Here is a 24,251-nt window from a genome sequence, read left to right on the forward strand (position 1 = left end):
GATTCCTTGAAGGACAGGTCCTCTTCAGCCTGGGTTTCTGTCCAGTGGCTTTCCATGGCTCCTGGGTGGCACAGCCCCCTCTCAGGCCTTCCTCTCTCTGGAGAATTCTTCCCCACTGTAATAAGACTTAGCCTTGGATCTACTCCTGCAGCAGGAAGGTTTGGTGGTGTCTCTTCTCTCCCCTGTGTGGTGTATGGATGAAGAGGTGGGTGAATAGTGAGAACTGAGAGGAGGAAAACACAAAGCGTGTTTATTTCCTTTGTGTGATACATTTAATTTTTGTATCTATCAATGGAAAATCTTTCTTGCAATTCAGTCATCCATGGATCAAGGCCTCTTTTTTTCAGGCATTGTAATAGCTCTCTGTGTTGCGTAGTGATTAAAATCCTACTGTTTAATGAGCTTAGTTGTAAAATGAAATTGATTATAAAAAAACTTCATGATTGCCTTCTTGAGTGCTATGTTAATCATTTTTTTTATTCTTCTCACTGCTGTAAGCATTACTTGAAACAGGAAATCATAAATACTGGTTTAGAAATTCATATGTCCCAGTGCACCCATATTCCAGCCTTCAGCAGAAAGCCCTGATAATGCAAAATAATGTTTCCTAGCCCCTTTCACCCACTGGATGCTTTTTTCTTGCCTGCAGTAGGACTACATGAGCTGGAAAGTGAAGCCCTGTAGCTGTGATCAGTGTGAAACTGAACTCTTGCATGTGTCTTTAATATGTAGCACTTTTGGTTTTACAGTTCCAGATGCTGCTCCTTCCGGCGTGTCGGTGGATATTGTGAACAGCACACTGGTCAAAGTCTTCTGGTTTGGGATACCAAGGGACAGAGTTCGTGGACATTTAAGAGGCTATAAGGTTACAAATTTCTCTTTAAATGTTTGTATATAGTTGAAAACTACTAAATGAATCTCAGCTCAAAGATAGATTGCAATTTTTCATTTCTGGGAAGACAAGATAAATCAATATAGTTTTCAACCCCATACAACATAAATTGTTATAGATATGCCAATCTCAATGCAGGTCAGTTGGTGGAAAACAAAGAGCATGCTGGATGGAAGAAGGCATCACCCAGAGAAACACTTCCTAACATTTGTAGGAGACAGAAACTATGGGATGATTCCTGGTCTAGAGCCCTTCAGTGAATTCCGCTTAACTGTTTTGGCTTACAACTCCAAAGGAGATGGCCCAGAAAGCTCCCCTGTTGTGTTTGAAACTCCAGAAGGAGGTAAGACAAAATGAGAGTATGAGGCAGAGGGACATAAATAGAAATTGTCCATGTAACAAGGCAAGTTGATTTCCTTATTTAAGGATTGTAAAATCTCTAATATTCATAAAACCCTTCCCAAGAAATGGGAATTGTAGATGTTCAGCTAAAGTGTATCCTCATTTAACAAGTAGGTGGAGAAACAGACCAGTTCAGTCTTCTCTGAAAGCTAATCCCTGTATCTTCCAGTCCCAGAACAACCACGTTTTCTCAGGATCCTGAACTTTGACAAGGACTCTGTCACTCTGTTATGGGGACTTCCCAAGAAAGCCAACGGCCACCTTACTGGCTACATTTTGCAATACCAGATGAGTATGTGCTTGTTTTACTTTGATTTTAGAGATTACACGTTATTAGTTAAAGAAAAACAAGACAAAAAAAAAAGGGTGGAGGAGGGACGGTGGTTGCACATTGTATGTGCACAGTTACATAAAACAGGCTGGTGTGAAGGGCTGAATCACTACCACAGCCGGAGCATGAGAGCAGCGTTTTGAACTGCGATGCACACACAGCCTGCTAGAGGGCAAGCTAAAGTCATCTTCCAGAGCAAAGAGTTTTCTATGCACTTCTCTTGTGTTAGCTCACATTGCTACCATGCCCTATTCTGCACTTATAGACAAATTTAATTATTTCACATTTGCAAGTTATGCCTAACATAGAAGTTATGAAGTGAAAATCATTCAGTGCAAAATAATGAGAGCGCTTTAGCCACATCAGATCTTAACCTTGTGTCAGTGAGTACCTCCTCCCTGCAGAATGCCTCAGCAGAAATGCAGATCACTACTATCTGAGCTGTGTTATCGAGCAATCACACTGAGAAACAACTAAATACCAAGGGTATTTCTTTCTTTCCTGAAGAAAGAACTGAGTGGCTGGGGAGAGACAGACTGCCACAGCTGTGAGGTGTGGTGACAATTCAGGGTATTTTGCGTGGGGTTTTAGGATTGAAGAGGATTAGACTGTGCCCTAGTTTTAAAAACCCCAAACATGTAACCAAACATCAGCACTTACCTCTGCTGATAACAGAACTGCCCAGTTGCCTTTGCAAGCAGGGACTGGAGGCTGGATCTTCCCTTTGTTTTTGACGACTATGGTCTGAGAGTGGATCTGTCTATTTAGGCAGTTTGGGAGGGAAAACCCCTCCTTCAATTGCCAACTGTGCCAAGGCAGAGTGGAGCAAAGCAGAACAGCCATTAACTTGCTTGCAAAAGTTTGCAGATGTTTGGAAGCAAAGCAAGAAGCAGTTTATATATATTTAATGATCTAGTAGACAGTAATTTTTTTCCTCCCACTCAGTATGTGCGTATCTAGAATCAGAGAGCTTTTTAAGAACAGCAATAGCTCACTGAGTAGTCGGGAGATTGACATGGATGAGATAAATCCCATTTAAGTACTTGGCAGGAAGGTGAGATATGCTTATTCAGGCTTATTCAGGCTGCATCCTTCCTACTTACTGCAGAGTGCCTCCCTTCCAGGACACGTTTCATGTTCATAGCCTTTAGCTGCTGGATGTGACTCAACTGCCTTTTCCCTTTCAGTAAACGAAACACACGAAATCGGACCCCTGAGCGACGTCAGCGTAACAAACCGCTCCACACTCAGCTGGAAGCTTTCAGGTCTCAGCTCCAGTACCAAGTACAAATTCTATGTAAAGGCTTGTACAGTCAAAGGCTGTGGGAAGCCGGTCACAGAAGAAGGACTAACGATGGCTCAAGGGAGTAAGTTAATAGGCAATATGTTTTTATGTGGAGAAGCTCTAACAATAATGGAAAAATCTATTGAGAATATTCCAGGCTTGACATTTCCATGGTAATTAGAGGGAATAAATTTGTTTCTCTTTCTATGAGAGCAATCAATGAACTTTTTAATGTAGCAGTGCTGTTCTTCAGGAAAGTAGAGCTTATCTGTTTCATTTTGCTGTAAAACGCTGTCTCTATTGTCACCGATCAACTCTTTAAGCCGTACTAGAATAAGTGAATTGCGTTTAGTCACAAACGGCAAATTGAAGATGTAGATTATCTGTTCTCAGTTATATTATGAAAACAAATTCTGCCCTTTTGTGAAGATGGGGGACTGCCAGCAGCAGCATTAGGGCCAGGCGTTTAATGTGGGAAATCCAGATGAACATAAAGTTGACTGCAGTGCATTTGATATATTATTTTAATATTATTTTATCTGACACTGTAAGTGAGCATTTGTGTGCCACTTATACCCTGTCCTAAAACACCAGTGATCGGTGATTTAAAGGAAAATCTCAAGCACTATATGATAGCTCATCTTTCACATTCAGCTGAAATGAAATAAAATGTACTGTGCTCAGGAAGTCTGAAAAGTCTACAGTACCGAGGAACAAGCCCTTGCTGTTAATCAGAAACCATTGCTCTGCACTTAATGCAGGGAAGGAGAAAGAGATTGTGATAAGCAAGAGTCCTGGCCTCATCATCTTTAAGCAATGACAATAGTCTGGAACAATATTGATATAAAACAGAAAAATAGTCATTGTTGCACCACATCTTATTGGACTTCTAAGTTACAGAATCTCTTCAGCTACTGGTAAAATATATAAAGTGAACTTTAAACTCATCATGTCCCAGTTCAGGATCCAGTCATGAACTATCACCCATTTTCTCAAGTAGTGAAACTTCTCAACTGTCTTGTAGCCTTCAGTCTCACTGTAGAATACAGATACTCACACAGTTGTAACTATTAATCTATCAGTATAATTTAAAATGTATTTTTCATTAAGGAAAGTAAAAAATCTTATTTGTTTCCCAAGCTAAAAATACAAAATTTCACCTTATTAGTTGCCTCTTCTGGCCTTCACTGGTCAGCCAGAATAATGTGTTTTAGCCACTGTAAAATCTATAGCTCCTCTGAATAACCTTGTCAGGTTTTATGAAATGCACCCCTGCCTGATATGCTTAAAAGGGTGATAATGTTGCCATTCATTTTGTTCTCATTCTCTTCTTTCCTAAGACTCTTTCAGCAGTGGCAGCAGCTGATTCTTGTGAAATGCGTGTAGCATAGAGTAGTATAATTGATATATGCTGCAAGGGTCCAGTTCTGTGATTAATATGTGCCCCTTGCCAGTTCTCAAGCCACCTTAAATTAGGGCACTGCATCTGTCACTGAGACGCCATTAGTTTTGCGTCATTATTTGCTGGCTAAATTGTTCAGATATGTTTCAACTAAACATGGTAAGCTGAAAAAAAATAATCACTCTATTCAGTGACCTTCTTGGGGTTTTAAATTGTGGTATGGGGAGCAAGGCGATTGCTCAGAATTAAAACAATCACTCTTTCTGAAGAAAGGGAGTGACTGCAAAAGTCAAAGTTTATAATTTAAAATGACCCACATAAATGACAGATGTAAAATGTGGTGCCCTCTGAAATGAAACTCCGTGATAGAGCGCTTCAAGTTTCTTTGGTTTTTGATTCAGTGATTCTATATCCACTCTATTCTGGTTTTAGTAATAAAAACATAAAGCTCTCATTGTTCATTTTAAGACTTTGAATAGCTTCCACTGCTGTAATAAAGCCTTTGCAGGCTGTGCCATGGGTATTTCAGAATTTTACAAAGCATTCTGCCAGGGAAGTGGAGATGTTGAGGTGGAAACTATGGATTCATTCAAATTTTATCACTGATACTTGATCTGCATCACTGCTATTGCTTTCCATTTATTTGCAGTTATCCCTGCTACTATGGTCTGGAATCAGAAAGAAAAGCCCAATCTTTTCTCTTAATATGTACATATGCAAGTATGCATGTATCAGCACTAAAACCGAGTCTGTGTAGGGAAAATTGTTGTGCTCTAAATGATAATTTTGCCAGCCTGTAATTTATGTGCAAGCCATTTCCTGATGATGAGATTGCAGTGGCGTGAATGACTGTATATAGTAAAAAAAGGTTTTTCTCAATTAAATAAATATAACTCCCTGTATAGATAAATGGGTGGATCATCGTTTTTATCTACAACTGCAGTACCTTCCTCTGTGAATGACCCATTCAGATTTTTGTCAGGAGTAACACATTGCTTCCAGTTAGCAACACTTTAGCAAAAGGTCAATGAGTAAATACTGTCTTATGCTCACATCTCTATTTCTTCACTCTTCGGTGGAGCAGTGCTGCAGTCTGTGCTTCTCTGGCAGTCATGATCAAACCCTCTGCTCTGCAGTTGCCTCCATCAGGAGGGACCCAAGACTGCTGACATTGACAGCTTATACTGTCAATGAAATAAAAGGCCTTTTTCTTATGAAAGATGTTAAACATACCCAAAAAATCTCAGATACAAAATGCTGATAGACAACCACAGATTTTTATCATTTGTTGATAAAATACTGTGGACATGAAGTACCTGGGCAAAAGGATACTCGTGTTGTACCACAAAATACATAATAGTTCAATTTTTTTACTACATCTCAGTTTCATCCCACAGAAGAGCGTATGCAGTCTTTAGAAAATTAGTTTTATCTCGAACTTTTAATTTTCAGGCAGTATTTCTTAAATGACCTACAACCTAATTAGTTTTCCCCTTGAAAATGTCGATTTCCTAATGATCATTAGCCCTGAGAAACAGCACAAAATAATGTTCTTATATAAGTGAAAAAAATTAATTTAATTTAACAGTCCTTACGAACACAAAGCTTCTTCTCATCTAGTTACCACTGTTTCTTGAGGATTATCAAACATGTGTTACGTGTTGAGAATTACTACTGTGTGTCTAGAAATTCAAGCCTTAATGAAAAATTCATCCAGAGGAAGCCATACCGTTGTAGTTTTATTTTTCAGAGAAGCCAGAAAATAGAAGCTCACCAGTTTCATTATATTTCAGCGGCACTTGGCATGTAACTCCTAAGGCTTTTTGAAAATCTTACCCAGAGGGTACTAATCTTCATTACACACCATAAGATGAGGACAGTAACCATTTGTAAAAAAACATATGGTTTTAGTTCTCTTTTGCCGCAGGCACAGTGAGAAAGGAAAAATACAACTGCCTTAGCCATATGTAACCACTGATATTGTTACCAGCAAACCCCCAAAATATACTCTACTTGCTCACAATCAAGAGAACCTGATGAAATCTTGATGAGAAGTTTCTTTTTTCTATCATTTATGCCACTCCACTCTACTGCCTCTTCTTTGGCCGGGGGACCTGCAGCCCATCAAACCCTGTTGCTCATCGCAGCAACAAACAGTCCCACCTGCCCAGGTGCTGCATGTAGGCTGTACCAGGAAAAAGAACATCTGGTATATCACTGTTTCACACCCCTATCATCCTGAGCAAGACAAATAGCCATGTTAAGCGTAATATATTAAATATATCAGTCTTGGAGTACTTCATGTTATTATTCACAAAATTGAAGCAAATCTGTGATTATTTGTCTTTGGTGTATTTCTTTTTTCCTTTTTCTTCTTCTATCAGCCTGCCCCAGTGTAGCCAACGCTGAGAGCTAAAGAGAAGCAGCAAGAGATGAACAATCTATAACCTGTTGTCTTGTGTGAGCTCAGGTTTCTTCTGCAAATACAATCAGTACAAATAGATGGTCACTAACTCACCTATAAATTCTTCACAATAGTCTTTACATGCAACAGGTTTACTAATCTTTATATCTTAAAATATTCCAAATTTACCATGAATACCCTCCTGCACTAAAAAAGAGGAAGGATACTTGTGATGTGCATTTATACACTTTCAATAGCCAGTCAGTAGGGGATAATAACAGTTCATCTTTCCATTTATCACAGCAGATGTTTTTAGACAGGTATGGTTATAAATTAAGATGTTGCCCACAATTAGTATTTCACTATTAGAATGCCAGCTTTTTTATACAAGTATGTTTTATAACAGATGTTCTAACTTTTGGAGAGCTAGCACTCTGGTAAGTCTTTGGGGGCAGTTTCTTTGTTTTTTGCTTTATACTATAAGCTTCCATAAAAAATGTGTGTTCTGTTGTTCTCATAAATCTTGAAGCCCAGTAGGAATATTGTAAAATTGCTGTTCAGTGTTTAATGTTCATGTGATTCCCATGGTATGGCTGATAAACAGTAGGGGAAGGTGAGAAGTGCTGGTGATATGCCTTTATTACTAATGCTTCTTCTCCCTTACTGGAGATTAAAAACCTAGCCCAACTGCTTTCAATTTTCTGAAGCTAATTTCTGTAGCTCACTGACCTTTCAGTATGTTGAGATTTTCCTTATCTGTCTGTCTTTGCTTTTATTTTTCAGGATTCTACACTGCTTTTTCTATTCCCACCACCAAACCTGCCCCAATTAACAATGCTTTCTCCTCTGTAGACACTATATTGAGTGTGTAACACAGACCAGAAAGAAATCACATGGATAGAAACCTTATAATCACCCATCACTGGATACCTGAGCTGAGTTTTAAAGAAAAAAATGTGTTTAGTAATTTGGGATAGATGATGTTAAACAGCCTGGAGAGCCAATGGTAGATCCCCAGTCACAGGTCAGGTTGTTCTCAAACCTTCATTCCAGCACATACATCCTAGCCCTACTTGGTGTGCCAGGGCTGCGGCACAGCTGGAGGCACTGGTACAGCTGAGCAGTAACCTGGCTCAAATGGTTCTTTCTTCAGCCACATCAGTTACCCCTTTCTGCTTCTGTAAAGAGCTGACCATTCAAAAAGAAGAGGCTGGCACTAGCTGGAAATAAATGTGTGATAGATGGGGATTGGTTAAATTGGTTTAAGAAAATGCAGAACAAAACCACAGCTGCTGGCCACCACTGAGCTCAGGGTTTGAGCAATATGCTTACTAGGAGAAATCCTTCCTAAGGGAGCTGTGTTGTGTATAAATTGGACCATGTAGTTATCCTGTCGTGCATAAGTGTTATACGGTATTTAATACACAATAGGTTGAAGGTTCATATTCATTCTTGTTACTTTATGGATAACGTTTCCTTTGCTATGTTTTTCTGATGTCTTGATTTTAGGACATGTAATTAAAATATACTTGTGGTATCCTGTTGCTTAATTTGCAGTTTGATTAAAAATTATAGCTCAGTTTCATGTACTTCATTTAGCAAAAATTACCGATAGATGGATTAATTTATGGTAATAATCTGTGCTTCAGTATCAGCAGTATTTCAGTTGTATGTGTGCTCTCTCTGTCCCAATGGTCTACTAATTTAACTGCTTATGATAATACATGGATAGTTGCCTTGGAAAACTTATCTTCAACTGTTGCTTTGATTGTGCTTGGATTCATTTTAATCTTTTTTTTTCCTTCAGCTGTCAGCTAAGCCTTAATCTCTGAAAACTTCTTGCTTTGCTTGTTTACTAGTTGAAATATTAATGAGCATCGTTTTACTGTCAGTGCTAATTGGTCAAGTAGTTTTCAAATTATACTTTGTGCTCAGTCCTTAATTTAGAAGACTTTGAATAAAGCAGGCAAATTAGGCAACTGAACACAATTAAAATGTTATATTACTAAGTACAAAGCCGACAAATCTCTTTGCTGCCACCAAGGGCAGGCACCCTCCTGTGTTGTACCTGTTGGTTGACTAAAGAGATCCTCCAGAGGTCCACAGAGAGTTCTGAATCTTCTTGTATGAACAGGCTGTTCACGTTCAGGCAGTGATTGCTAACCTCTGTACATGTCCTTTTTTCTGTTAAGCACAAATGATATTTTAAAAAAGCTTATTCAATTCCCTGCAGTCTTAATGCAGACAGAAATCACAGTAGGTGTTTTGCAAGTAAGAAGGCTCTGAAACTAGGGGTACTGGAATATCCTTTCTACCTCTTAATCAAATATTAAACTCAGGAATACCTAAATGCCTAAACATCTGTTTAAAAGCAAACTTCAGCTATATCTAAAACTGCTTTGTGCAGGCATTGTGGAATTTAAAAGGACATGGAAAATCGCTGTCAGGAGAGAAATGAGTACAAATCCCAATGTTATTTTTTTTCCATGAGACATATAAGAATCCATTTCTAGATAACAAGCTGTCTGTGCTTCCCTGCTGAGTTCAGTTCAATGGGAGAAGCATCAAACCCAAGATTATCTATACAAAGCAAGCCCATTTTCAAGCTGTAAATTTTTAAGCAAGCATTAGTTAAAGCAGATCCATAATTCCCCATCAATATTAACTTTCCTCCTGGGAAATGTACAAACCCCTTCATAAACATCAGGATTACTTCAGTCTGCTGTTTGTTTTATGTGATTGCATATTAAAAATCAAATTGGGGAATTTTTACAAATTTTATTTCACTGCCTGCTTTTGAAAAACAGAGTATCTGATGAGAAATGTTAAAAATCCTTGTGTGTCATATGTCTGTTATTTACCTTATCTGTAATTGTGCATTTTGCAGGCCTTTTGTTCAATGAATACCATTAAATCAATATGACTTGAATATGTACATTCCATAGGTAAAGGGATCGGCAAGATTTCAGAAGCAGTAAAGCCCACACAAAAGTTCCACCCCATTGAGGCACTTGAGCCTGGAACTGAATATACAGTTCGTCTAGTGACTAAGAATTGGGTTGATAACAATAGCATTTTTGAAGATGTAATTGAGACAAGGGGGAGAGGTGAGACATGCAACCTTTCGAGGTGATAAAGATTTATTTTGAATGTAAATAAATGTTGAGGTTACATCTTGCATTGTGCAGTGAAAGTGTACCAAAATCATCATTTTGTTCTGTGGTTTTTGACCCTTGCAGTTGAATCCCATGGGAGTATAAAAGCATCTGTGGTTCTCGGACGAGTGAGTCCTGTGCTTTACTTGATGCACAATAGCCTGGAACAATTACAAACCTTTACAAAACAGTTTTCTCTCCTATGCGATTTTGAAAGGGTAGTGCTGTGATATAACCCATTTTAAGTCCAGTGGTTTGCATATATCAGGTGCACTTTTAAATCTATTTCTTTTGCACAAACTGCTTTTGCATGAGAGGCTTAACAATTCTCTGTTCAGCTTTCCTATTTGGCATTAATTCTTTGAGTCAACTACTCTCTCAGAATTACCTTTACAAAATGCCTGTGTTGTGCCTTCTAGACTGCACATTCCTGTTAAATCTAAAAATGTCATGCTCTGGATATATTTCTGTCTTGCATTTCTTTAAGTTGAACAAAATAATAGTGATAGACTGACATAATTAGGATCCAGTGAAGAACATGTTATGTGTTCATGTTATAATAGGGTGATGCCCTTTTCCTCTGATTAATTTTCTTCTTTTTTTTTTTTTTTTACTCCTTTTCTATTCCACAAAGCCTATGCTGGTATTTACGATGGAATTTCCACCCAGGGGTGGTTTATTGGACTGATGTGTGCCATTGCTTTGCTCACCCTACTGCTGCTAACTATTTGCTTTGTCAGAAGAAATAAAGGAGGAAAATATTCAGGTAAATGGATTTATTGTCCTTTCACTGTGTTCACACATAATAACAAGCATCTTTCAGACTTTTTTCTCTGGAGGCTGCAAAGCCGCAAGCAGAAACATCCAATTAGGATTTGTAGCTTTTGATACGTATCCGCAGAATGGATTCTAATGAATATGAGTGAAGCTGTGCTGTCTGGGTGGAATAGTGCTATGTGCTGGTCAGAGATTTTGCTAAGGCCCTTGATAGTGCTTGCTGAATCCTTCAACATTTAAACCAGCTGTAAAGTCAAGGTTCTTCATTGGTTGCACCTCTGAGCCTCCGCTGGTAGGGCTACCTGCTCACTTTCCAACTAGTAACAATTCCTTGACATACTGGCCTAACTTCCATAGGTAGCCAAACTGCCTAACAATAGAATGATTTGCTGAAAGTAAATCTGTAATTTTCAAAACAATGAGTAAGGTTTTCGGTGTAAATATTTAAGTATAAATCTGGTTGCCCAGAGAAGCTGCCCCATCCCTGGCAGTGTTCAAGGCCAGGTTGGATGGGGCTTGGGGCAACCTGGTCTAGTGGAATGTGTCCCTGCCCATGGCAGGGGGTTGGAAGTGGATGAGCTTTAAGGTCCCTTCCAACCCAAACCATTCTACAACTCTATAAACACTTTATAGATTTCTTAAAAAATTAGGGGATATCTCCATACTCTTTGCAGAAGAATGCCAGTTGTGTCCATGCACAGTTAGAGCTGCTGCCCTCCAGCTTAAGCTGTATGTGATGACAGGTGCTTTTCCCATTGCACCAGCTAAAAGAAACACAGCAGAACATGGCATACAGATCTGTACTTTATTTTATTTGTACAGTGAAAGAAAAAGAAGATTTGCATCCAGATCCCGAAGCTCAATCAATAAAAGATGAAATCTTTGGGGAATATAGGTAAATAGGACCTGCTTTAAAAAGCGTTTGTGTTTCTTGGGGTTTTGTTTGTTTTCAGATGTCATTGTTATTTAGGACATTTTTATAGCATGCAGTTAACGCTGTTTTTCATTTTCAAAGCAAACCTCATAGGAGTGGATAAAAGTAGGAATATAAAGGTATATCCAGTACACTTAAATCCATCTGAGATGGATATAAGTAAATGTTGATGTGCCAGTGTTTATTTTTCACTTGGTTTGGTTCTCTTTTTTTCTTTTAATTATCATTGTATGAATAATGTAAATATATATGATAATTTGGGTTTCTGCTGTAATGTCCATTGAAGCCAAGAGAAAGACTTTTATGTCTTCAATGGGTTTCTGAAACCTGGTCAGGCCCAAATCGTGCAATATGGGGAATGTTCATTTTGTGGAAGAAAGCAAAAGCTTGAAATACAATAATAGATGGCAAAAACCCAAACAAACCTCACTACAGAAGTTTCTGTAGGAGAACTGAAACAATCACTTTGGCTGCTTTAAAATAACTAAAGCTTATAATATTGCATAACCATGGTATGAAGGAAAATGCATCATTATAAGAACCATGCTGGAAAACTGATGTCTCTGGCCTTAAAGGCGTAAAATTTTTGATTAGATCCTTCTTATATATACTACATTATTTGTACTGGAATAGGGTTTTATTTCTGCATAATTTCATCTTTATTTAATTTTTAATGCTTTCTAATGGGACAAATATTTAGAAAGGTAAGAAAGTCCTGAGGTTAATAACCTTGAACCCCCTCTTTTCCCCCCCAACTCCAAACTTATCTTTTTTTTAATAAGTAGAAATGCCACATGCAGAAAAGCAGCAAATTTTTTTCCTGTATTGATTATACACATTGTTGATTATAAGCTGAAGAGGTAAATTTCAGGTGTGTTTTTCTGTCCTTCCTTAGGTAACGTTACCAAAGCTTTGACACTGAGTTGGCATCAGCAAGGACTGTAATTGAGTAATTATGTGCCTAGTTCAGAGGCATAGTTTGTTTGGTTTTTTTTTAATAATCTTTTAATCTATGTTCAAATCCCCCCCAAAGGCTGCTTTGGCTCTTCTCCAGTGCCATAGGGAGAATGGACTTTTTACCTTTTTTCCTGAATTTTTTGTGGAGGGTCTGTTCTTTTTTACAAAATTGCTATTGAACATGGATCACATATGAGCAGATACATACACTTGATTCTGCTTTTGTTTTTCCCTATTCCTCCCCTTTAGCAGAGAGAAACTCTTCAGTTATAGTAAGATAACAGCAGAATAAATGAAAAAAGGGGAAAAAGCCCCTTTGTTACTCATATCAAGCAAAGGCTCACAAAGTACAGAGTTATAACCTACAGCTGATGCCTCACCCTACACATATACATCAGTTCCCACACCCAGCTCGAAAAATGAAATAAACAGGCCCTGAATATCTCTTTCTGTAAGATGCTGAAAACTTGACATCACAGTGATTGCTGCAATGGATCCTTCAGATCCTTTCCAGCATTCCCTTTCCTTTCCCCTTTCGCTTTCTGTCCATTCTTCTGTCTGTCCAAGGCAAAAAAGGAAAAAAAATAAAAGCACACATGTACTTTTCATTGATGTTTTACTTTTTGACCAATTCCATTGTTAAAATAATCACAAAATCATGTATGTGGGGAATTCAGGTCGGTGTGCATGACCTTATGTGAGATGCACCAGACCAAGTAGGACTCACAGGATCTGATCATTCCCAATGTACAACCCACGAAGAAATGTGTCCCTTGCTCTTCCCTCCTGCTGCTGTCTTTCACAATAAAAGAGTAGTTTCCATGCTTGCAATTAAAGGCTAGATTTTTGGAAAGGCATTTCTTTGTTTTGTAGTGACAGCGATGAAAAGCCGCTGAAAGGCAGCCTCCAGTCAATTAACGGGGACATTAAAGCCACTGAAAGTGCTGATAGTCTGGTAGATTATGGAGAAGGGGAGCATGGGATGTTCAATGAAGATGGTTCATTTATTGGAGCTTATTCTGGATCTAAGGAAAAAGGGTCAGTGGAAAGCACTGGGAGTTCTACGGCAACTTTTCCTCTCCACGCCTAAAATAATAGCAAGAATGATTTATGTTTAATTGTGATATTTATCTCGATTAGTACTCCACAGTTACCACATGTGATTGGAAGCAGGTTGCCAATTGAGCCAGTCAGGAACCTGACATGCAGGTAATACAAAAATAAGTCACTGCCACTAAAAAATGATTTTCCATTCTAATTTCTAGGTGTTTTCTTCTAATTAAAACAAAATAAATCATTCTTTACTATAGAAAATGTCTTAGTCTTACCAAAACAGAATTTCTCAGTGTTACGTCTGTATACTTAACTGCTACTCCATGTGCGTCTTAGGTTTGGAATATCTTTCTCTGTATAGTAATTTTTTTTCCTGTATGGCTGCTGTCACTTTGTACATATGTGTATACATAGTATTTCCTCAAATACCACGGCCTCAGCATTGTAGAGGTTATAACACACCAAGAAAAATTGAACAAAAACAACGGGTTGCTCTGCAAAGTGACACCATGCATCCTACTGAGAAAAATGATGATTTAAAATACTGGAGAAATATATTCTATATATTGTGTGATTTTTCATAAAAGAAATAAACTCCTTTGCTTCTGATATTCTAAAATTATTTTAGTGGCTACAGCTGACTGCAATATCCAATTCTTAGACATGCAACTATCCACAGAAAAATTGCTCTTAAAAGACAAAGCTCTGGCCTTGTAGATGAATCTTCTGCCCAGTAGCTGGCACTATTTCCTTAAGTAAGTTAAGCTGCAGTATCTTTCCTGTGGCAAGGTAAAACAGGGTTCCCATCCACCATCATTAGAAAGTATTTTAGTTTCTTTTCCCAAGTCTCTGCGAGCTGCATTTCTAAGCAAAATGCTTGTTGTCTGTCTCATATCTGTATATTTGTGCACTAGCATACATTTCATAGAGATGTTGTACATATGATATTAATATTGACACAAGTAAAAATCAGCCTTGTTTTATTTTGAAATGAGATATGTTGCTAGCATGAGTCTGTGTAGGAATAAATAGAATTGCTTCTCAATATGAGTTTGGACCAGCAAAATAGTTTTCAGAAGGAGTTGTGTGTATACCAGTCATATAAATCTCACATCTTTCTAGTATCATATAAAATAGACCTACCTGACTCTTATAATTTGTTTTCAAGATATTCATTGTTAAATAAGCAAAAGCAAATGCAAAGAGAAAATATTATGGTATAATTTCTTTTATATTTTGTTTATTGGATGCTGGTTTAAACCTGGCTCTTTTCTTTGCCTCTCCAACACTAACTCAGCAAGCTGTACAGCACATTTTTTTGGTCTTTTTGTATTGGAATCTCTTGAATTTCTTTAAAAGTATGTATTTTTTAATATGTTTATTTGAATAGACTATCAATATGGCTTCATTTCTTCTTGCACTTACAAATGACTGCCACTTCAATTACGATATTTTTTAAATAGTTACTACAGGAGGAATAGATCCTAAAAGCCATTTTGCATCATGATACTAATTAGGCAAATATCCCCAATGGCTCCTTCACGGTCTCCATTACTTCAATGGAAGGAAGAAAGGAAGCAAGAATTACTTGCATGGTTATGAGTTCCAGTAAAGGCTACAATTAAGGCATGTTAGTTGCCCGCAGAAATGCAGGTTGTTATCATCAGAAAGGCCATGGTGTGCATACACAAATCACCTTAGCAGGGGTTCCTCCCCAGTATTCATCCATTTCTGAAAGCAGTAAGTGGCCTCTGGTCCTTGATGCTTCTGCATATCTGTTCCTCTTTATTTTAATTGTTAATTTTATTTTTTTTTAATTTAGCTTGTAAGGGCCTTTCATATAGCCTCTGTTTGGAAAAAGCAAACCCCAAACAGACAGCTTGAAACCACCAGTGATGCCATGTGTATGAGTATAAAAGGAGGAGTAGAAATCTGCCCTCATTCAAAAATCACTGCAATCTGTATTGAGTGAATCTGTATTTCACTTAATCCAAATGCTGAAAATGTCCAAAGTAATATTTATTTACAAAAAAAAAAGCAAACCAAAACAAAATAAAAAATGCTTATTTTAAAAGAGAATGATTGGGTAATTGGAGAAATGTGAAAATTGGGATCTCATCAACAGAGACATTTCCCACCATGATCTTTATCTGCTGACTCCTGTGGGCTGCAGCCCAAACCAGATAAAGTCTAAGAGCTGATTAGGCTTGTGACAGCCTTTATTGCAAGCTTCAGGCTGTTTTCATGATTTCCTTTAGGAATCATATGCACTAATGCATGACCAAGGGTCTTTGAAATAGGAACAAAAAATGAGGGAACAAAATTGGGATTATCTCCCGTGAAGCCTCGCTAACCTGTTCAGAGGGAAGGGCAGAGCTCTCCCAGCCGCAGGGTCACTAACCAGGGCAGATGTCTATGGTGAGGCTGGATGCTACCCACCCACAGCTCCAGTCATCTATTTCTTGTGTTGCTGCAGATCCACTAAACTCCTTGTCCCAGAAAATGCCTACATTAAACAGACACAAACTTCAGATCATATTAGTAAGTGTCAAATTATCAAATAATGAATATAAATCCCCTGTGCTATCACTTGATCTGTTGCTGCTAAGAGATGTTTATGACATTCCTGGGATGTGCTACTCATCTGTGCCAGTATGAGTGCTTTTTCTATTAAAATTTTAATTCAGATCCTTAAATCTCAATGTTGGTGTTTTGTGACGCCTCAGGGCCTAAAAATGATACAGTGACAAAAAAATGTTCAACGGAATTTGTATAGTGTGCACTGAATTTTGAGGAATATGCCCAATGAATATTAAACAAATGGCTAAACCTCCTGGGGAATCTCACTCACCTGAGCTTTTTCCTCTTTCTAAATCATTTCTTTGCCTTCTTTTTTTCCTCAATGGGGTTTTATTTTCTATTGTAAGGGTGCCACTCATGCAGTGTACCCCGGACAGTGCAGGACACTCATAGTTTTATCAGCAATTTTCTTTTAAAATTAAACTAACAGAGCAAGCTTAAATTTTCCTGAGCAGTCTTTTGTCCTTGCCAGGAGATGGGCTTCATTTTTTTCTAGGACGGTCTGTTACAGGTGAGAGGAAGTGTGGCCATGCAGGCTGAACAAAAAGTATCACCAACTGTGCTGTGGTTCTAAAGTAGTACATTAAATCCATTGATGTGTTTTATTTTTATTTACTCTGGCCATGAGTGTTTATTAAAATTAGTTGATGGAAATATGTGGTGATTTCATTGATTACTGCTTAGCAGGGGATTTCAGACTGCCTGCTGAGAGGAGGGAGTCAGAAATGGCCAGTATGTGAACATGCAGACCGTGCTGGATAGGGAACTATTAATTACACAGTGCCATGGCTATTAGTTTGGTTATGTTTGGTTACAAAGTGCCATTACATTTTGCTGGCAGTACACTGTGAGAGGGGAAATGCCACTTTCAGATTTGATATCTTAGTCCACCCAGGATGCAATTTCACCCCGCAAGGGGGAGGCATTTCCCTGGCCCCAGGAATCCTGGCTTGTGGATTTCAGCTGCCTTCCCTGGAACAAGAGAGGGCTGGATGTTTCTTAAAAAGTTGTGTAATTTTCAGTGTGCATAAGATTAAGCAAAGAAAATCAGGTCTTCCCCACTAATGGGAAAAAAAGAAAAGCCCAGTGTGCTAGCTCCTATGCCAGTGAGCCGTTTGCAATCACAGAGCAGAGTACCATTGGTTTGGTATGGATTGTAATCTCAGACAACATTTGCTTATAAAATATATACATATAGTTAAATACCACAACCAAGAACTTGTAGGAATGGCCCCAGCTTCAGTCTCTGGCAAAATTTGGGGACCGAAATCTGGGGACTCAAGAAATCCTCACTTCTGCTTGACTCTGCTCTGCAGCAAGGATAATGGTACAGGACTGGGTATCGAAGCCCTTCTGGGGCTGGATGTTTAGGAAGAGCAAAATGAGGAACCAAATCAGAAAATGACTTTCCCCTCTGGATCAAATGTGTGTATGCATTCTAAATTAAAAAACTTTGTAACTCAAGTTTTAATTGTATCTAATTAGCATATCATTTATTGTTTTATGGTGATTCTATGGTATTTGTTCTGTTGCGTTCTTATTACACAAATTTGAATGAGTAGCTCTTTTTCTGGTAACTACTTCCATTGACTGAATGAGTCAGATCCAATGCACGAGAGGCTTTAATGAAAGTTACAATTTTTGAGATAAAAACAAATACTAGCACAATGTTTCTATATAAAAAGATAGGGGTTTTTAGCAGTAATTTCACTTTCAGTTTGTAAACTGAAGTTAGAATAATTCACTGATGCTTGTGTTCTTCTGAAAGGAAATCTTATCATAATTTTTTATAGCTGTCATTTTGCAGACGAGTGGTAAATCTAGATTATTTTACATACCGTAAGAATAGATATGATGAAAGGGAACTCTTGGTGGCAAGAGAATTTTCTTTATCTAACAATGGATCAAGCCCTCAGCTGCATCTCTGTTAATGTTTAATACTTCAAAATAAGGCCTATAAACTGTGTTGCAATACCAGCACATGTATATTGCAGCTCTGTATCTTTCATGTAAAAGTCTCAAGTGGTCTGCACTGATTTATTCTGTTTTCAGGCAGGAGCCAGTAGGTGGGTTTGAGCCAAAGCACACTGTCTGTTTCGGTTTTTTGTTGTTATTATTACTACTACTTTAAATAAGATACTTTGTAATTTCATGAGAAAAGATCAAAGCAAATGTGGTGTCACTGTTACAATGTTACTTTTTGAGCTAAATGTTAGTGTGCATTTATTAAAGTTTAGAGAAGAGTGTTGTACTGTAGTTGCTGTTTGTATCATGCATATGTGCACGTATGGTTTTAAAGGATATTTTCATTTTACATGAAATACAACTTTGCTAATAAAAGTTTGACTTGATGTAATCTTCAAAAGCCTTAGCTGTAATCAGCAAGTTTCTCTTTTGTTTCTGTTTGTTGCGGGTTTTTTCTCCTGAATACCATTTCTTTGCTGGGAATCCGTTTTGATTGTTATTCATAGTCCTCTCTAGCTTGTGGTCTCTAGTGGGATTTCTTGCCTTCGCACCAAGGTTGAGCTGCCCTTGGCTTTCACTGGGACTGTTGGCCACCACAAGCTATCTAGATATGATCTACACCAAAGTAAGGATGAACCTGAACTATGAACACCTTGAATTCAAATGCGTCATTTGTTTCATGGTACGATCATCTCCTGGATCAAATGATGATGCTATACTATATAATGTTAACATCTATAACATGCTTTATATACTCTGTGTCGGTTAACATCACATAACCTCCCAAGCACACAGAGCTTGAAATTGCCACATGAAATTCCTGCAAAAATAACATTATCCAGTATTAAAATACACTTAGCCATGAAAAGGAACACAAAAGCTCAACATTCCAGGCATGAACAGATGTGAAAGAAGCTGATCCAGAAGACAGCTATAAGGATCAGCAGGGTGAATTTCTGCTCCTCTTCGTTAAAGACCACCAGAATAATGGTGATCTTATAAATATCCAGCCATCTAGAAACCCAGTAATACTCATCATCTTTTTCTTATCCCTTAGTTTGGAAAAGTTATGCTAAAAGTCTGAAATCTATATACACTCATTATATAGGAATATAACAAGTGTTCTTTGTTTGCCAATGCAGGTAGGAAAAGAGCAAAATACCTGAGTTCTTTTATTACTATTAAAATGGTCATCCTGTCATCCTCCCTCCCACCCCCAATATTCACTGCTACCTGATCTCTTTAATTAAATAACTCTGCCTGTGGGTAGAGAAAGGTTAGCCAGGCAGGACCTATACGGTGAACACAGGTGCACACATTTGATACCTGAAACAGCAAAACTGCCACTACCGAGGACTCACTAAAAGTCAACAGACAAACCCATGGCAGCTGATACTGCAAAATCAGTTGTTTGGGGTTTTGTCTAAAAACAGGTATTTAACAGAAATTTGGAAGATCTAGGCAGTGCTCGCAGATAAAATAATCCCTGGCTCCCAACCCTGGCATCATTTCTGTGTGTATTTCACTCAATGAAAGAAATGCTCTTGTACATTTTTTTTCCCCTCATGTTTTTAGCTACTTCGCTTCAGCAGGACTTTTTTAATGCATCCTTCACCTGAAAAGACACCCTTAAATACATTCACTGCAAATGCAGAAACAAGTAGGACTGTGCTAAGTAGCGTTCACCTTACAGGAAGGCATCAAGGGCATGCCAAGTTTTTTATTATTACTCGTATTGTGGAATAATGAGATTTACACTTTTCTCAGTAACATAATGGTCTAACAATCATGTGCTTCACTGGAGTGAGAATAAAGATGCTGCTGCCACTGTCAGGTGCACAGGCTGCAGAACCCAGTTTGCCACATCCCACAACATCTGCTGACACCCAGCTGACAAACCCTCAAGAAGAAGTTTAAGGAGCATGGAAGCAATATGCCTTTATTTCATATTTTGCTTTTAATACCACATTGGCATTATTGGCACTATTTTGGGGGCAAAGTGTTACTTTTAATTTCAGATATTTCACTCTGTTCTTCAGTGTTACAATAAAATGTCATCACTTCTGGACTTTCACCATCTGTTAATAAGCTTGAAATGCAGAGAAGTCAGTCAGTCACCCAGTGGGAAATGCCAGTAGTCTCAGTCGTTGGATGTGTGTAAGTTCTGCAGGTTTATAAGCCTTATTTAACGAGATGTGTGTGGTGTTTTTGCCATGCTTGCATCATTGCTGGCCTCACTGAGGCCACATCCCCACATCTGATGTGGCTAAACCTGCACAAAAGAGCTGTCCCACCATGCTGCTGCCTGGAGAAATGGGTATTTCTGTAAAATGCACCCTGTGCCACTATGCTTCCCCTTTTGCAGAGCATCTCTGCAGGTGCAGGAGACATTCGTGACTGCCGCAGGAACCTTTGAATGTAAAAAGGGAGAGTAGAGTTCTTATTTATATGCTGCAAATGCAATCCAGCCTGAGTGTTGCAGCATGGTCCTCTCCAACACAGAATACAGGCAGCAGTACATTTTATTTGGGGTTTTTTTTTGCTTTGACAACCTGGTCTTGTTTTGGAGTTCCATGGCTTTGTGTTGCTGTGCTTTTTTTCAACATGCTTTCAATGCTTCTATTGACTGAAACCTCTAAAACCAGTTAGCTTAGACAGCTGCTTTTCACCTGGGGCAGAGGGGAGAAGCAATGGGTATGATGAGGAGAGGGAGGGTGTGAAGCAATGACAGCTGTGGCTCATTCTCTGCTGCTCCTCTTGAAGAAAAGGACATATGGGTGGTACTTCACTAGTTATGGTAACAAATCAGTAGCCTTTCCTTCCAATCTGGGATGCCGTTATCTTTATAGTTACAAAGTGTTTTCCTCTTGATGGATAAGAGAGCATAGCAGGGATGTTATAGCTTGTTACATGAGAGCAGGACTTGGAGGTGAGATCACATTCCGCTGGGCTGGAGCAGCAGTAAGCCCAATGGCTTTGGGAAGATGACCCACACACTCAGGTAAGAGCATACCAGTAATGTGAAGATGGATTTGTCATTGCCTTTACCTGGAAAAGCAACTTGTGATGGTCAGGAGGCCTTGCTGGGGAGATTTACAGAGCTGTGATAGCTACCAAAGGGCCCCACCGTGGCTGATTTACAGTGTGTGCTCTGAGTTTCTTCCCTTTCTCCTGGATAGATGATGTGTTTGGTCCTCTGTGTTTCTGATGGAACAAGTTTGTTGTCTTTGAGGCAGCAGGGTTGCCTCTCTGTAAAAACTTTGACTTTGTTTTCCTCTTGACTCTTAAGATTTGTCTATATTGATCTCTTGACTTCCCCCATCCCTGGGCTTGGAAAATTTCCAGCCTCTTTGCATCAATGCTGTCTTTATTTGTGCTTCTTCCTTATCATGTTTTTCTTTTTATTGCCTGTAATCTCCCTGATCCATTCAGGGTGGAAGATGTGTTCCCCACCTCAGATTCACATGAGATTTTGAGATTGCTGTGGGTCAAGGTATCTGAACTGTTCATGGTGGCTTTTGTTGTTTTCTTCCCCCCCTTTTTTTTTTAAGTTTAAAAATAATCTTGAAAACTTTTTTTTTTCTATTAAAAGAATAAAGGAATAAAAGTGTGAGATTAATCTGCAGGTTTTAAGACTCTCTGTAATAAACATTCATTTCTGGAGAGTGAAAACGGAGGATGACCTGTTTTCTTACTGGAAAGCAGTGGGCAGGGGGGTGGTGCTGAGTATTCAGCTGAAGACACAGGTTTGCCCCACACGGCTGCTATGTGCTCTGCGGGGTGATGTGAAGACTCTGCAGGTACCCAGGTCCTCACCACTGTGTTGCTGGTGTGGACACCTTCCTGAGCCGGTGCAGGATTCAACCTGGGAATGACTTGCATTGCTCTTTCCTTTGCCCTTCTGTCATGCTGCATGTCTGCAGGTGCCTGGGCTCATGGTAATGGAGATGGTTTATATTTTTAAGGGAGTTCTTTAATAATTATTTAATAATTAATAATTCAATGCATAACGCAGTTTCTAATGAAAATAAGCCTACCATGTAAGAGAGATGTTGTCCTTTATGACTTCAGGCAGTCACTTTTCTGAGCATTTCTTGTCCTCCAAGTGGCAATTTATGCAAAACATGTATACAAAAAAAAATTACTGGGTTATTTAGATTGACAGTGGAATAGCAACCTCCAGTGGAGCAGGAGGTCTGGTCAATTATTTATAATTAAAAGAAGCATATATTTTTTCCAAACTCAACATGGAACTGAGAGGCCACTAAGTAAATAAATTTGTGTAAAGTGCAGCAAAATCAGATCATTTGTCACACTAATTCCCCTAATGTAAAAAAACTTACTAAAAAGTTCTGTAGGAAAAATCTTTGTTGCAAAGAGTGGTGTCAGCAAAGACATCTGAAAGTAGCAATGACAAGTGGAGGGGGAATAGCTCTGAAACACAGGTTTTTGAATGGCGTTGCAAGCTTGTCGAGGGGGGGAGCATCACGGTAGCTATTGAAGCCGCTTGTTTTCACTGTTTCTTCATCAGGAGTAACTCAACTGTTTTTTGTCATAAGTGATTTTTTGGGAGGAAATCATAGGCTGAAAAATGTTTGCTTTGTTTTGTTTCCTAGAATCAATCGGTTGTTGAGGATTTTAAGTTTTCTTGATGTGTTTCTTGAAAAACTTTTACTTAGGAAAAAAAAATAAACCCCCAAACCACCCACAACCAACATCTGTTTACTTTTTCTATGACTGCAATTTTTTTAGCAACTCCCAGTGTGCAGGTCCTCTAATTCTTAGTGGTGTCCTGGTTGCTTTCACAATGCCTTTTAACTGCCATGTTTTATGCATTTTTCTGGCTCTTCATGTAGTTAGTGGTGTGTGTGGTTAGGCTCAGCAGTGCTGCTGCTCTCCTGTGCAGGTCTTCTTCCTCCCAGGGCAGCAGGGTCTCTGCTTTCACCCAGGTATGACTTTTCTGAATCTCTTGACTCCTGGCCTTTCAGGACTGCAGAATTACTAGTAATTGTAATTACTACTAGTAACTGTAGGAGAATTGTTTTGTTTTCAGATTACGTTTATATATTTTTCCTCATTGAAACAGTCTGCTTCAAGAAAGAGAGCTCATCAAGCTCAGTCTGTGATTTATTGGGAATTTTACTTTTCAGAGATTTTTTGAAGAAATGGTTACCAAACCCCCCCTACTCACCAACCTTGTGGAACCTTGAAAATGTGAACCCATTAACCGAAATGTTCATGAAGCCATAGTGACTGACGGAAGAAGAGCACACTAATTTTTTAAATAAACAGGATTGTGACTCTGTAGCTGACTCTAAATTGTGAGTTTAAATGTCTCTGAGAGAAGCCCATATTTTGACTAATTTTGGCAAACCTCATAAAAATATGCATTTCTAAGTCCTATTATCTGCGAGTTTAAACTTGCCTACATCTCCCCTTGACGAATACTCTGAACATTAAATTTTTCTCACATCTGCAATTTAAGTTTCCAATTAAGGAAAGGACGCTTCAAACTCAACTGGGCTATTTCATGAGCCTGTTATCAGCACCCATTGTATTTTCAGGTTTCTGTCAGTTTGACAAGATGTAGCTGAATCAGTTTCCCCTTATAATCAAGATAATAACTACTAAAAATTGATGGATTTTGCTGCAGTTGAAAATGCAGACTAATTCTTGCCATAATTATACAGTCTTTAAATGGTAATTGCATACTGTTAACATCTATCTGCTGTCAAATTTATTTCAGTAATTGACCTCCTAGTCCAGGAATTGGAGACAGCCTTTGATTATTGGTGCAATTAGTCTTAAAGCATCATGTCTCTTTCTTTTCTTTAAAGGTATTTTTTTAAGTTATTTTAGTTGTCCAGCCACTCAAGAAGTATTTAGCAACACTTTTGGTACTTTCTTTAGCTTTATCGCTTTCTATCAGTGCTTGCTGTGTCTCATTTTAACTGGTATGTATGGATATATCGGTGAGGTTTTTTATAAGAAAGTATTGACTGGCATTGTGCTTTTTCTGAGTTTCAACCTTTAGTGACACTTTTCTTGGACAAGGATGTGGGCTTTACTGCTGTGGTGTAGCCCATAGCTATTCTCTGACAGAAGAGGTCACAT

General features: G+C 38.5%; 1 protein-coding gene across 7 annotated transcripts in view; it reads left to right on the forward strand.

The window, feature by feature from the left end:
- The window catches only part of CHL1 (cell adhesion molecule L1 like), a 143,895-nt gene extending 125,358 nt beyond the window's left edge, over positions 1-18,537 (forward strand). For 4 of the 7 annotated variants that reach the window (XM_062630357.1, XM_062630356.1, XM_062630355.1 and 1 more), the window contains 8 exons: positions 750-865; positions 1,031-1,235; positions 1,464-1,586; positions 2,813-2,992; positions 9,662-9,823; positions 10,506-10,637; positions 11,471-11,543; positions 13,413-18,537. In XM_062630357.1, the coding sequence (XP_062486341.1) occupies positions 750-865; positions 1,031-1,235; positions 1,464-1,586; positions 2,813-2,992; positions 9,662-9,823; positions 10,506-10,637; positions 11,471-11,543; positions 13,413-13,629 (1,208 nt within the window). In that variant the 3' untranslated portion in view covers positions 13,630-18,537. The remainder of the gene's footprint in view (positions 1-749; positions 866-1,030; positions 1,236-1,463; positions 1,587-2,812; positions 2,993-9,661; positions 9,824-10,505; positions 10,638-11,470; positions 11,544-13,412) is intronic. The other 3 variants (XM_062630359.1, XM_062630361.1, XM_062630362.1) reach the window with 3 other exon arrangements.
- The last annotated feature ends 5,714 nt before the right edge of the window (positions 18,538-24,251 follow it).

Source organism: Pezoporus occidentalis, unplaced genomic scaffold (assembly GCF_034315485.1).
Source record: "Pezoporus occidentalis ecotype Australia unplaced genomic scaffold, CSIRO_AGI_Poc_V1 ctg35, whole genome shotgun sequence".
NCBI classification, from domain to species: domain Eukaryota; kingdom Metazoa; phylum Chordata; class Aves; order Psittaciformes; family Psittacidae; genus Pezoporus; species Pezoporus occidentalis.